At 29.9% G+C, this 13,616-nt stretch overlaps 2 protein-coding genes across 3 annotated transcripts in view; one reads left to right on the top strand and one right to left on the bottom strand.

The window, feature by feature from the left end:
- The window catches only part of LOC107622947 (G-type lectin S-receptor-like serine/threonine-protein kinase At1g34300), a 194,659-nt gene that overhangs the window by 115,156 nt on the left and 65,887 nt on the right, over positions 1–13,616 (bottom strand). The gene's annotated exons all lie outside the window — the stretch shown is intronic.
- LOC148582056 (MLP-like protein 43) lies at positions 2,962–6,675 on the top strand. Of its 2 annotated transcripts, XR_015883281.1 has the most exons (3): positions 2,962–3,228; positions 6,130–6,486; positions 6,522–6,675. XR_015883281.1 is itself a non-coding variant. In XM_088486490.1 (2 exons), the coding sequence occupies exons 1-2, from the start codon at positions 3,039–3,041 to the stop codon at positions 6,417–6,419; spliced, it is 480 nt and encodes a 159-aa protein (XP_088342616.1). In that variant the 5' UTR covers positions 2,963–3,038; the 3' UTR covers positions 6,420–6,675. The 2 variants fall into 2 exon arrangements, 1 of the variants encoding a protein (XP_088342616.1); XM_088486490.1 differs by having other exon boundaries at positions 2,963–3,228; positions 6,130–6,675.

Here is a 13,616-nt window from a genome sequence, read left to right on the forward strand (position 1 = left end):
ATCTTGTTTGACCACCTCATGGATGGTCTTTTTATGTCTTTCTCTGCCTTTCACCCCTTGTCTATCTTCCATCTCTCCACCCTCCTGACTGAGTGTTTCGTCGGTCTTCTTCTCACATGTCCAAACCACCTGAGACGCGATTCAACAATCTTTTTCACAATGGGTGCTACTCAAACTCTTTCTCTTATATATTCGTTCCTTATTTTATCCAATTATTTATGACCACTCATCCAAGAGTGATAGTATAATAAACATATTTAAAAAAATTCTGACCAAAGTGAGAATAATTTATAGATTTCTAACAATTAAAGTAGCTGAAATAAGATAGTAATTACGACCCAAAAAATTTTGTCCTCCATTGCTACTAAATCACCATCGGTCCAAGTTAAATTGGTGCTTTAGAATCCTTATTTAATTTGAAATTAAAAAGTTAAAAAAGAATAGAAAGAGAGTTTTCGAGTTCTTCAAATAACTAAATAGTGTATCATGTCTAAATCTAATTGGGTTTATAGTGATAGAAGAATTGGACTGAAAAAAAGAGAAATTCTAGTTATAATAAAATTCAAACCCGTACAAGTTATTCTATTATTTATGTAAAAGCTGGACCTTTAAGAAATAAGTTCTCAGATTCTATATTAGTGGTGGAGAATAACGTCGTACTATTATTTATGGTATTTGAAAGTTTTCCCCAAGAAATATAGTGAATTGGAAACATTCCGTCCCTGTTTGAAGGTTTAATATTTTTTTGTTAAATATTTTGCAATAATTATTAATAATATAATTTTTTTGTGACTTATTTAATAATATAATTATAAATAGAATAACTAACAAAGAAATATTGTAAATTAAATTAGACAAATATAATAATAATAATAATAATAATAATAATAATAATAATAATAATTGAATACATTAAAAAATTAATTAAAAAATATCATTAATTTTGCATCTAACTCTATTTATTATGTAAAATCTCTGTTTATATAATTTATTTTTCATTATATCTAAATTAGATCTCATTAATAATTCTTTTTATAGATAAAATTTTCTTATTAATTTCATTTTAATTTTTCAATTATATGTCAGAACTATTATTTTTTATCTAAAGTTAATGTAATATATATATATATATATATATATATATATATATGCAATATTTTTAAAGGAGTTGCAAATGGATCTGCGGGTTCTCCAATCATTGATGGTTCTAAAACTGCTAAACTTACGTTACAGGCAATAGTACCTAGAATAACTACGGGAAAAATATATAAAAGATCGTTTGGCCATGCGGGTTCTCCATAATAATTATGACCCATTCATTTAGTCAATTTCGCTCTTAATACAGGATCATTCAAGTCAGGTTTTTTTGTTATTGGGATAGGTGAATTCTTATTGATCCATCCTCCGAAATAAAGAACCGGACATGATAATTTTTTATCATCCGGCTCGAGCATCAATCAAACGAACCGAGTCATATAAAGTTATCCAGATGTTATTAATAATCTCCTCTAAAAATTTAAGTTGCATAAATATAATTAGATCATTTTAATAAGAATAATAATTTTACACATCTAAATTTTTTTATTAATCAAGTTCAATTAAATTGGTCTAACATAATAAAAATAAATTATAGCTAACATTATTCCTAGTAATATTGTTTAATTTGGTTGAATTTAGTTCATAAAAGATTTAGATGTGTAGCATTACTTTTTTAATAAATAATGAAATTATTAATAAATTTTATATAATAGTCTTGGATGAATATTAATAAATTTTATTTATTAAATTATATATATAAATAATGCATATAAAAATATGACCATTGAAGTAGATAATTTAATATTTTTATTTGAATGCTTAAAAAATATTTTATCATTTTGTAGTAAAATTGAAATTTTAGCCTTTTCAAAATTCAAATTAAAATTATAATGTATAATATAATTAAACATTGTTAAACCAGCAAAAATTTTAAGTAGCATCTTATAATTATTTAAAATTTAAAATAATATTTTGTAATTATTTATACTTGATTTTTTCAATTTAAATCGCTAAGCACAGTAAAAATTAATAGATACTATAAAAGAACAATATTGATCGACTTTTAAATGTAGAATATTTCTATTTTTTATATAATGATTATCTTTTCTTCATCAAAACGTAAATTATAAATTTTTTATGGGGGTTATAAAAATAAATTATTAGATGTGTATAAAAATAAATAAAAATAATATTAGTTAGAATAATAAATTATCTATAATTTAATTAAAATGTTTAAGTTTAAGTTTTAAAAATAAAAAATATTTTTTTTATAAATTATATATAATGAATAATATTTTAAAAATGAAACTGTTGACTAATTTTTTTAATTTTTATATTTTGATTATATTTTTAATATAATTAATAATATTTAATAAAATTTATTTTAATATATATAATTTTTACCTTTATTCTTAGAATTTTTTTGGATCCGTCACTAAATATAGCACAACAACTTCTCAACCTGAATAAAATTTAATTCAATTACGAAAAGCACATTCATCGTGTATATCACTTTTTAAAATAAAAGGATTATGTTACGTGTACACTAAAATTAGCCACCAATATAAATACACATTAAAAATAAATTAAACCACACATGTATTTATACATAAATACATTAATGGCTAAAATAGCATTTCTCTCCACAAAATTTCTTAAAATTTTATAAACTACCCTGGTCCTTCAAGAACCAGAAAATTCTTTCCCCACGTTAGAACCTTCCATAAATAATCCAACCAGAAAAAACAAAACCATCTCTTTTTCAATTTCAGAATCCCCAAAACCAAGTTGCTATTCGCTTTTTTTCTTCCCTCTGAGTCTCTCTACTTTCATTCAATGAAGATAAGTCGGTAAAAAGTGGGGAATAAAGCAATAATAATAGCCTACTAGTTGATACAGTAGTTGATATATATAAGGGTAAGCAAGCATTTCTTAATTGTGTGACATACATATATAAAAATAAAAGTTTTGTTGTATTAATTATTGTAGGGAGTGTAGGCATGAGTAGTCTAAGTGGGAAAGTGGAGAGTGAAACAGAGATTGAAGCAAATGCTTCTGATTTCTACAAAGTTTTGAGGAAGCAACTTTATGACGTACCAAACATCTGTCCAGATGATGTGCATGCAGCTCACGTGCGTCAAGGAGACTGGGAAAACGTTGGTTCTGTCCAGCAGTGGGATTATACCATAGGTAACCATTTTTTTTTAACTTTATCTAAACATTATATTATGCAAATTAATTTATTAAGATTGTCATATAATTAAGTTAATTGATTATTCCAAGTTTAAAAATATTATTTGTATATTAAAATTAATCACTAAATTCAATTAAATATATATTATTTAATTTATTTTTAATATATATTTATATTTATATTAGTGGTTTATGATTTTACAATTTATGGAAATATTTCGAGTGTACTGGGGAGTATCGATGCACCAATTGTTTTAACCATTGATTTCAATTAATATATATTTTTTATAATTCAGATCAACGGTTAAAACAACTAGAGTACCAGTATGTTTCCTACACTTTACATACTTGTTCGAAGTTAGTAGTTTGTATATACAGTACAGGGGGTAGGGGGGAGGGAGTGTTTTAAACTAATGCTTAACAAAATTCATGCAAATGAGTAAAGAGTAAAACCCTAATTACATATCCATGTAAATTTTGCTTCCCGTAATTTTGTTTTTTTTTTATAATTTTTTATTGTATTTAAAATAGTTTTTAAGTACGATTTTGATTTTTGACTTTTTGAGGTATAGGTCAAAAAATTTTTTTATTCTTAACCTTTTTTAATACATAAAATTGTCCCTAAAGTTTAATTTAAAACTGTCTTTCGGACTAAAATACTTTTTTCCTTCTTTACCTTTGGTTCTGATTTTCAACAGCAACGGTGACTCCAAGTCTCATTGGTGTCGTCATAGTTGTAAGAACCGGACCGGTAATCGAACCGGTCAAGTTACTGGTTCACTGGTTTATTGGTTCAACCGATAAACCGCTAGTTGAACCGGTAAAACCGGTTTCACATAAATAAAAAATATAAAATACTAAAAATAGTCATAAAATTAATAAATTCAAAATACATATCGTTAGTTCTTCACCAACATTTTAAAAACAACCAAGTTTCAAAGTCTAAATATAACTAATACAAAGATAAACATGAAAGTAGTTACTACTAGTACATTAGTATCTTAATTAAACACAATATGGATAACAATTCATAAACTAAATCCAAGGAGTGATTTCGAAGTCGGCAAGTTGCTCTTCATCTGACAAATGTGGAGCTACATCCTGATTGGTTTCATTTTGATTTGCATTTTCTACAGAATTATTAGCTCCATCTGACAGCAACCTTAAAGGCTTAAATAGTTAAATTCACAGCACAAGCATATTCATCCTAGAGACCTAGACAAGCATTAGTCAATAAGCAATCTTAAATAGTTAAATTTCCTATTCAGCAAGACAAGCATATTCATATTTCATATTTCCAGAACAAATCAACAAAACAACAAATTTTCAAGTTTTTAACAAGCATGTAAAAGTGTGCAAAGGGTGATTGATATCACCAATAACAACAAGACTGGTTGAACCTTCATTGCAGACAATGACTCTTAACACTATGAGAAGAATACAATTATTATAGTAAATGTGCTTTCAAATAAGGACAAGTAAGTAGCTCAAGCTATGAAAATGCTTTGTGGAAATGTTTTGGTGTTTGGTACTGCAGTTGGCGATGCTAACATGAATTTATTTATAGTGCAACTCCAATGCACCTTCTCAGAAACTCTCGTGCCAAAATTTTCACATTGCTTTTGACAATAATAAAAGTGGTTGGAGAAAGAAACGTTCATGTTTTTCGATAGCTCTTAATTATTCGTACCACTTGGTTTTTATACAGCTCACAAAATGTTTCATCATGCCATGTTTCCTCACAAACGGGTTTGGGCAAATTTTTGTTGTGTCTTACGGTAAAACACAGAACAAATCAACAAACAACATAATTCATATTTCATAGATTCAAGCTTTCAACAAGCATATTTATCCCAGAAATTTCAACAAGCATATTCATAACACTGTAACAGCAAGAAGTGCAGAACAGAGCAGAGTACAGAGGAGAACTGGAGCTAACCTGTTTGACAGAGCAGAAGAGCGAAGCAAGGGCGAGTTCGACGGCGCAGCAAGGGCGACGGCGATGATGGACACCCGCGGGTCTGTTCTGTTCGGCTGTTCCTACTTCCTTAGTTCCTTCAGAGATCAGGCCGGCGGTGAGACGAAGAAGATGACGGCGGGCGGCAGGCGGCTGGCGGCTGGCGGCTGGGTGACACCGTAAAAGAGTGAGGTGAGGCGGAAAGGGTTAGGCGCCGTTAGGGTTGGGGGGAATCAGAAATGTGGAAAGTGGAAAACTGGAGGTGGGGTTTGGGGCTGGGGTACCCGTAGGGCTTTTTTTTTTTAAAAAAAAAAAAAAAACCAAAACGACGTCGTTTTGGACAAGGAATTAAAAAAAAAAAACATTTCCGAACCGGTCGGTTAACCAAAAACCGCCGGTTTTCCGGTTTTTATTAAAACCGGCCAGTTCAAATCGGTCCAAAGCAGTTCTCTTCCTTATCCGGTTACATCACTCAACCGGACCGATTATAAGTCCGGTTTACCGATTTTCCGATCGAACCGGCCGGTCCGATCCGGTTCTTACAACTATGGGTGTCGTTCTCTCTTTCTACCTCTTGCTTTCTTTTCCATCTTCTTTCCTTCCTCCTCTCGCGTGATTCCCTCATTCTCCCCCTCATCCATTCTGTTTCTCTTATTTCTCTCTTTTATTTTATTTTATAATTTATTTGGTTACGGCTAATTTAAAAATAAAAATTAAAATTTAAGTAAAAAAGACTATTATTAAACTAACTTAAAATTTAGGGAAGATTTTTTATATAAAACAAGATTAGGGACAAAATAATTTTTCATCCTATACTTTAAAAACTAAAATTGTACTTAACCCTTATTTAAACTACTGTATTTACATTTTAATCTTCAATATTGTCCTGGTTAGCTTATGTTATTTGACATAATGAAAAATACAATAATTGGAACCTGCAGAAGGGAAGAAAACAAGTGCAAAGGAAAAGATTGAAGCCATTGATGATGAGAACAAGACAATCACTTATAGCCTCTTTGGTGAAGAAATCAGTAATGATTACAAGACTTTCAAGGGCACCATAAAAGTTTCAGATAAGGGAAGTGGTGGTGGGATTGTGAAATGGACCTTTGAATATGAAAAGAATAAGAAGAATATGACTGCTGCTTCTCCTCAATCTTATTTGGACTTTGCTATTAAGGTCACTCGAGACATTGATGCTCATGTTGCCAAATGCCTTAGCCATAATTAATTAATTAAAATGGATATTGAAGTGTGTGTTTTGGCTTAAATTAATAAATAATGGTGCTTGTATATATGTAATGCATAATAATAATAATAATAATAATAATAGTAATAATAATAATAATGTGTGTTTGCTAAGTTACTCTATCTATTGCACACAATAAAAATAATTAATGGTACTTAGTGTGGGTTGTAAAATATATGTGTGTATGTATTTGCTTTAAGTCTAAATAAGAGAACTCCATTGTTCAGCTTTATTTTAATTTCTCTTTTGGTCTTCATGCATATTGATATATACTATTATAGTACAAAGTATTATTTAGTGCCTATTTTAATATATATATATATATTCAAGTGATGAGAATAATAATTTTCCTAGCAAATATTATAATATTTGTATGATCAAAATGGAGTTGATAAACATTTAACTAAATTGAAAACTAAAAAGTAGAAATAAGAGTTTGGGTATTAGAATTGATACTTAAGTTTAAGGGTATGTAATTGAGTAGATTTATGTTTGCATGAGGTATATATGCAAAATAAAAAATGTGTCACTGTTTTCACTTTTATTTTTAAACCTTATATTTAATTAAAGGTTATTATTTTATTATCATAAAATAGAGTATGGACTCTACTTAAAATACGAGTCATATTACATATTGTAATAATAGAGTGATAAATCCTAAATTTAGTACATACAATTTTATGTATTAAATAATATTGTGACGGTTTAAAATAGTCACTAAAATATAAAAAAAAAATTGTCACTAAATTTAGTAATTTAATGGCGGTTTTAAATTGTCGCGAAATAAAATATAAAAAACACCTTAATAAATAACAAGTATTAAAAATTAGTAATAATTTTATACTTTAAAATGATCACAAACAATTTAGCAACGTTTTTTATCAATAGTGATCCAAAACTGTCGTTATGTCACTGGTGATTTTCAAATTTGCGACGCTTTTTAAAATGTTGTGAAAAAATTTAGTGATAGTTAAAACTGTCGCCAAACAGTAAAGGAAAGCATCACGAAAATATTGTTTTGTTGTAGTGAAAGATATGTTTTTAGGAAGTGATAGGAGATTTAGTTTAGTATATATAGAAAAACTATTTTCATTTCAAGCTTATATAGAAGATAATTAATAAGTTCATTTTTTTATTTTGGCCATGGGGATAATTATTGAGGTTTTGAAAGGATGGATATATAATAATGCACCTCTAGCTAGACTCATAAAGCCCATGAATGAATAGATAAAAATAGAATGCGTAAAGGAATACATATACAAAAAGTTTGATACGATGCAGCCAACATATCATCCAAATTCCAAAGTTTGATCAATGTAAGATGCAAGTATATAATCTTTGAACAGAGACCAAAACCTATTACAACTAAAAAATTAACATATGCTTAATAAGCTGATTATTTTCCCTTAAATTAACATATATGTTCTAAGAAACGAAGGGGAAGAAATAGTAAAATTATTTTTGGTCTTTTTTGTTTCCATTTCCTTTGTACTTTTTTTTCTTACAAAATTCATCTGAATATAAAAAGGTGAAAATTTAAGTGCAGTCGACTCCATATGAAGTTTATATCTGAGAGCCGTTAAATGAAAATTTAGTCAAATCAGTCAAATCATCTAACGGCTCTCATCTATCAAATTCACGTGAAGTCGACTGCACCTGAATTCTTACCATAAAAAACACATAACACATAAATTCTTACATTCCACAGAGATATATGCATTTTTCCACATCTTTGATTAGATGCTATGGACAAATAATATAGTAATCATTTGGAAAAGAAGAAGCTTCAACATTATTGTATTTGTAAGGACCAAGCTTATTGTGGCATTCTGAAGGTCCTGATGGTGGAACTGGCCCTTTTGGTAATTGACTTTCAAATGTGTATTTAAAGTTCCTTAAGTCTCTAATGGACTCACCTCTTGAAACCATTCCCATCAGCACTACAACAACAATAACAACAACCAAACCAAATCGCGGCATGATTGTCTTCTGGCGTGCAAGAAGATTGAACGTGCTTTCTGTGTTTCAAACGCTAAATCAAACACACTCTTAGACTTTTCAGTCTAGTGACGAACGAATATTTTATTGTGTACTAAAAAAAATTTGAGAAGACAACAATTAAAGCTATGAATGATTTTATGATGAATGTTGTTAGAATGAATGTTTGATTGTATATATATTGTTTTGATGATGAGTGACCATGAAAGTAGGGCATTGACTTTTTTTGCATCCATCAAAGAAAATGTGAATGGTGCTTCATATTTTCAACTCACATGATGTATGAATTAGATATATATGTAAAACGAACCAATTTGGGTTGGTCGAGTGGTCAGCTCACTCGTCCACTTAAATAAGTATTGGGGGTTCGAATTCCACCTTGTGCATGCAGCAATTCATTGGCCAGCGGCAGATCCTTAAATGAAGCTTCGATCCGCGACGAATTAGTCCTTGACCTGTCGGGTTGGGGGATATCGTGGACAACCAAAAAAAGATATATATGAAAAACATTAAAAGCTACTTTGTGTATAGTGGGAATTAATTAGCATCTTTTGATGAACAAGGTGTTTGAAAAATGTTGGTTCCATCTTTCATGAGTTGAATTTATGAATTGGAGCAGCCAGCCAATTTAGACACAACATAGTGATAACAAACAAAATGGGATTTTTTGAATCTTAGGGAAGAAGTCCACCAAATTATACATTTTTATTATTATGGGCCATTGAAAATTTTAATACTTTAATCATTGAACCTTGTTTGTTATGGCCAACTCTATGACTTTCTCTATTAAATGTAATATTAAGTTGATCGGCATCTTTAGTACATTATTAAATGAAGTTTGAACACGTAGACTTTATTATACATATATTATCTACACTTTTTTAAGTATGTTTTGATCATTATTTAAGAAAATTTTATTTTTTTAATCCACATAATGTTATTGAAAGATAAAAAATAATTAAAATAGTTACCAAAATAAAGAATTTCTTAGAAATTTTTGAATATTTAAATTTTATTTTATTTATAGAGTAGACAATTCTCAAGAATATGTGTGTGAACTTGGATTCAATTGCGAAACACAAATAATAAAAAAAAATTGCATACCATAAAGAGTAATAATAGAAAAAATTCTACATCTTTTTTTTTTGTCACGGAATATTTGACATTTTTTTTGTCTACGGTATTTTTTAATTTGATAGGTCAATAATTAATCTGTTGCGGATCGAAATTTTATTTAAGAGTTTGTTATTAACCAATAAATTATTGTATGTATAAGGCCGAATAGGCTTAGTTTGGTAAAGTTTTTACTTTTTGAAAGTAGCTTATGAAAGTTGTCTTTTTAAAAGCTGCAGCACTTGCGTTTAGTAAAATCAAATTAAAAAAGACTTTTAATAAGCACAAACAGCACAATTGTGTTTGATAAAACAGCTTTTAAAACTTAAAAAAATTATAATAAACATGTTTATAACGAACAATAATTTCTTTTTTCAAATTTTTTAAAATAAAAAATTATTTTATATATTGGCTCACCTTTACAGATTACAAAAAATAGGACACATATCTCAAATAAGGTGTTTGCTACGGTACGATGATAAATTCATACGTACCGATACGTTTAAAATATAGACAAATAACAATAAGACATGTGAAATTTATTTTCTACGTCAGCATTTAATTTTTTCTTTTTTAAATATATAGTATATCACCACTTTTACTAAAACACCCTTTTAATTAAATAAAAATAAAAAATATTTATTTATTTAATTTTATAAAAAGACTTAAACATCCTTCCTTTATTTGATTAGACAAAAATATCCTTTTAAATTAATCAAATTTTAAAATTCAATTAATCTTAATTTTATAGTTTCAAATAATTGAAACAATAAAACAAAAACATATTAAAAAAATAAAAAATCAAAATTGTTCTTCATCTATGTTAAATATATTAAAAAAATAAAAAACAAAAATTGTTCTTCATCTGAGTTCAGAAACCTTATCGTCTCTCTGCTCCTCGATCTCTCTCATCTCTCTCACTGTGCGTCGCACGCAAGAGGCCATCGTTTTGAATTAAACTATGTCGTTTTGGTTCCGGCACGGATGACCTTCCTTCCCCTTACCTTCAGTCTTCATTCCAAACCCTATCTTACCAGCTTCTCCCCAAATCAAAAAAGGAAGTTGAAACAGGAAATCTAGCTTCTCCACCACCGCCGCAAGGACTGCCGCCGTCCGTCGCTCTCAGGCACTACCATCTGGTCGTTCGTGCTTCTTCCTCCTTCAAGAATCACAGCTTCTTCTTCCTCGAGCTCGGCGCGTCAGTTCCTGGTATTCATCTGCTCCATCGCGCTCCTACCGCCATCCGTCGAGCGCTCAGTCACCATCATCTTCGTCTGGTCGTCGCAGATTCTTCCAACCCACCACCGTCTTCTAAGTTGTGTTCGTCGCCTGGCCTCTGTCTCCGTCGCGATTCTGCCCTCCTCTTCTCAGACTGCCCAGAAGAAAAATCCATCTCCATTCCAGTTTCCTTCCTTCGAGTTCAGAGAGCAGAAGCTCAACCAAGAAAAAAACCTTAGACTTCGACGGTCAGTTCACTGCTAACTTCTTCTGCGTTTTTTATTTATGCCATGTTCAATGATTATTTGATTATTGAATATTTGATTACTGATTATTTGTTCAAGTACTCTCTCTCTCTAATAAGAATGTGTATGAAACTATAATGTTGCTATCAATAAGCCTACACAGACCCTTCCTTTCTTGCTTTGACACATTTGGATGTGCCTATAACACACAAAAGAAGCAACATTATAGTTTCATACACATTCTTATGAGAGAGAGAGAGAGTACTTGAAAAAATAATCAGTAATCAAATATTCAGTAATCAAATAATCATTGAACATGGCATAAATAAAAAACGCAGAAGAAGTTAGCAGTGAACTGACCGTCGAAATCTAAGGTTTTTTTCTTGGTTGAGCTTCTGCTCTCTGAACTCGAAGGAAGGAAACTGGAATGGAGATGGGTTTTTCTTCTGAGCAGTCTGAGAAGAGGGGGGCAGAATCGTGACGGAGACAGAGGCCAGGCGACGAACACAACTCAGAAGACGGTAGTGGGTTGGAAGAATCTGTGACGACCAGACGAAGAAGATGGTGACTGAGCGCCCGACGGACGGCGGCAGGAGCGCGATGGAGCAGATGAATACCAGGAACTGACGCGCCGAGCTCGAGGAAGAAGAAGCTGCGATTCTTGAAGGAGGAAGAAGCACGGACGACCAGACGACGATGGTAGTGCCTGAGAGCGACGGACGGCGGCAGTCCTTGCGGCGGTGGTGGAGAAGCTAGGTTTCATGTTTCAACTTCCTTTTTTGATTTGGGGAGAAGCTGTTAAGATAGGAGTTTGGAATGAAGACTGAAGGTAAGGGGAAGGAAGGTCATCCGTGCCGGAACCAAAACGACATAGTTTAATTAAAAACGATGACGTATTGCGTGCAACGCACAGTGAGACAGATGAGAGAGATCGAGGAGCAGAGAGACGAGAAGGTTTCTGAACTCAGATGAAGAACAATTTTAGTTTTTTTTTTTTAATATGTTTAATATAGATGAAGAACAATTTTGATTTTTTATTTTTTTAATATGTTTTTATTTTGTTGTTTTAATTATTTGAAACTATAAAATTAAGATTAATTGAATTTTAAAATTTGATTAATTTAAAAGGGTATTTTTGTCTAATCAAATAAAGAAAGGATGTTTAGTCACTAAATAAAAAGAAGTCACCAAAAAATAAAGAAAGGATGTTTAAGTCTTTTTATAAAATTAAATAAATAAATATTTTTTATTTTTATTTAATTAAAAGGGTGTTTTAGTAAAAGTGGTGATATACTATATATTTAAAAAAGAAAAAATTAAATGCTGACGTGGAAAATAAATTCCACATGTCTTATTATTATTTGTCTATATTTTAAACGTATCGGTACGTATGAATTTATCATCGTACCGTAGCAAACACCCTCAAATAAACTACTCTTATGATTATATATCTATATTTACATTTGTATATACACGTTGTTATTATAATTTTGACTAATGTTCATGCAAGGAAAATTTTATGATTGATTTTCATAAACCAAGTCAACTTCTTCACATTTCAAAGAACAGATAAAAAAACAAACAAACATCATAGATCTACTGAAAAATACAAAAACAACGCACAAAAAATAATATAAATAGATAGAAGTTCTTACCTGATATGTGATAGAGATGTATTTGTGTTAAAATTTGTGAAGATTAGGTTGAAAAATAAAAAAATATATGAAGACTGTGTTAGAATTTGTGAAGGTTAGAACGAGAAGCTAAAAATATATGAGGATTTCAATGGCAATATAATAGCGGGGAATATGTGCAGGAAAATAAATAAAATTTGATAAGCACAAGCCAGTTTTGAAAAGCTTCCGCTTAGGTGCTTTCAAAAGCATCCCTAACTTTTAAAAGCCGTAAGCACAAGCACTTGGACTTTTTAATTTACCAAATACAAAATGAGGTGCTTGTGGTTTTTAAAAGTACAAACACCTCTTAAAAAAGTTTTACTAAATCAAACCTTAAATCAACTCAAGTTAGTTAATATTGGACATCTAAAATTAGAGTAAAGTACCAATCCGGTCCCTATCCATTTTCCAAAATGACAAGACGGTCCTTAACCAAAAACACGTTCCATTACGGTCCCTAACCCTATATTCCGTCTGCCAATCCGGTCCTTCTGTCAGTTTTCTGGCGAAAACTCGACGGAAATTGCTGGCGTGTCAGGTTAAAAAATGGACAGGGACCTAGTTGTCTCTAAATTTAAATTGGTTAGGGGTTTATTTGTCTTTATTATTCTTTAATCAATATTTTTAATTATATTTTTATTTATTATATTAATATTTTTTTAATAAAAAAAATACAAACTAATTAATAAATTATTCAAATTTAAAAATATCATTTATTATGAAACAAAATAAATAATTTTTAAATATAATTTTTAAATACATAAATAATAAACATTAAAATTCAGTTAATACATTAATAATAATAACTAGTGATAGATCCAAAAAATTTTGATAGTGAGAGCAAAATATATATAACGTGATAATAATTTTTGTAATAAAAATATTACGTTTACATATAAAATTAGCTATCAAATTATCTACTATAAATT

This window comes from Arachis ipaensis, chromosome B10, assembly GCF_059453495.1.
Source record: "Arachis ipaensis isolate K30076 ecotype BB chromosome B10, ASM5945349v1, whole genome shotgun sequence".
NCBI classification, from domain to species: Eukaryota; Viridiplantae; Streptophyta; class Magnoliopsida; order Fabales; family Fabaceae; genus Arachis; species Arachis ipaensis.

Excerpts from the sequence above, each read along its gene's own strand:
- LOC148582056 (XM_088486490.1), top strand. The coding sequence starts at position 3,039 with ATGAGTAGTCTAAGTGGGAAAGTGGAGAGTGAAACAGAGATTGAAGCA. Across the intron at positions 3,229-6,129 it reads GCAGTGGGATTATACCATAG|AAGGGAAGAAAACAAGTGCA; the intron begins GTAACCATTTTT and ends TGGAACCTGCAG.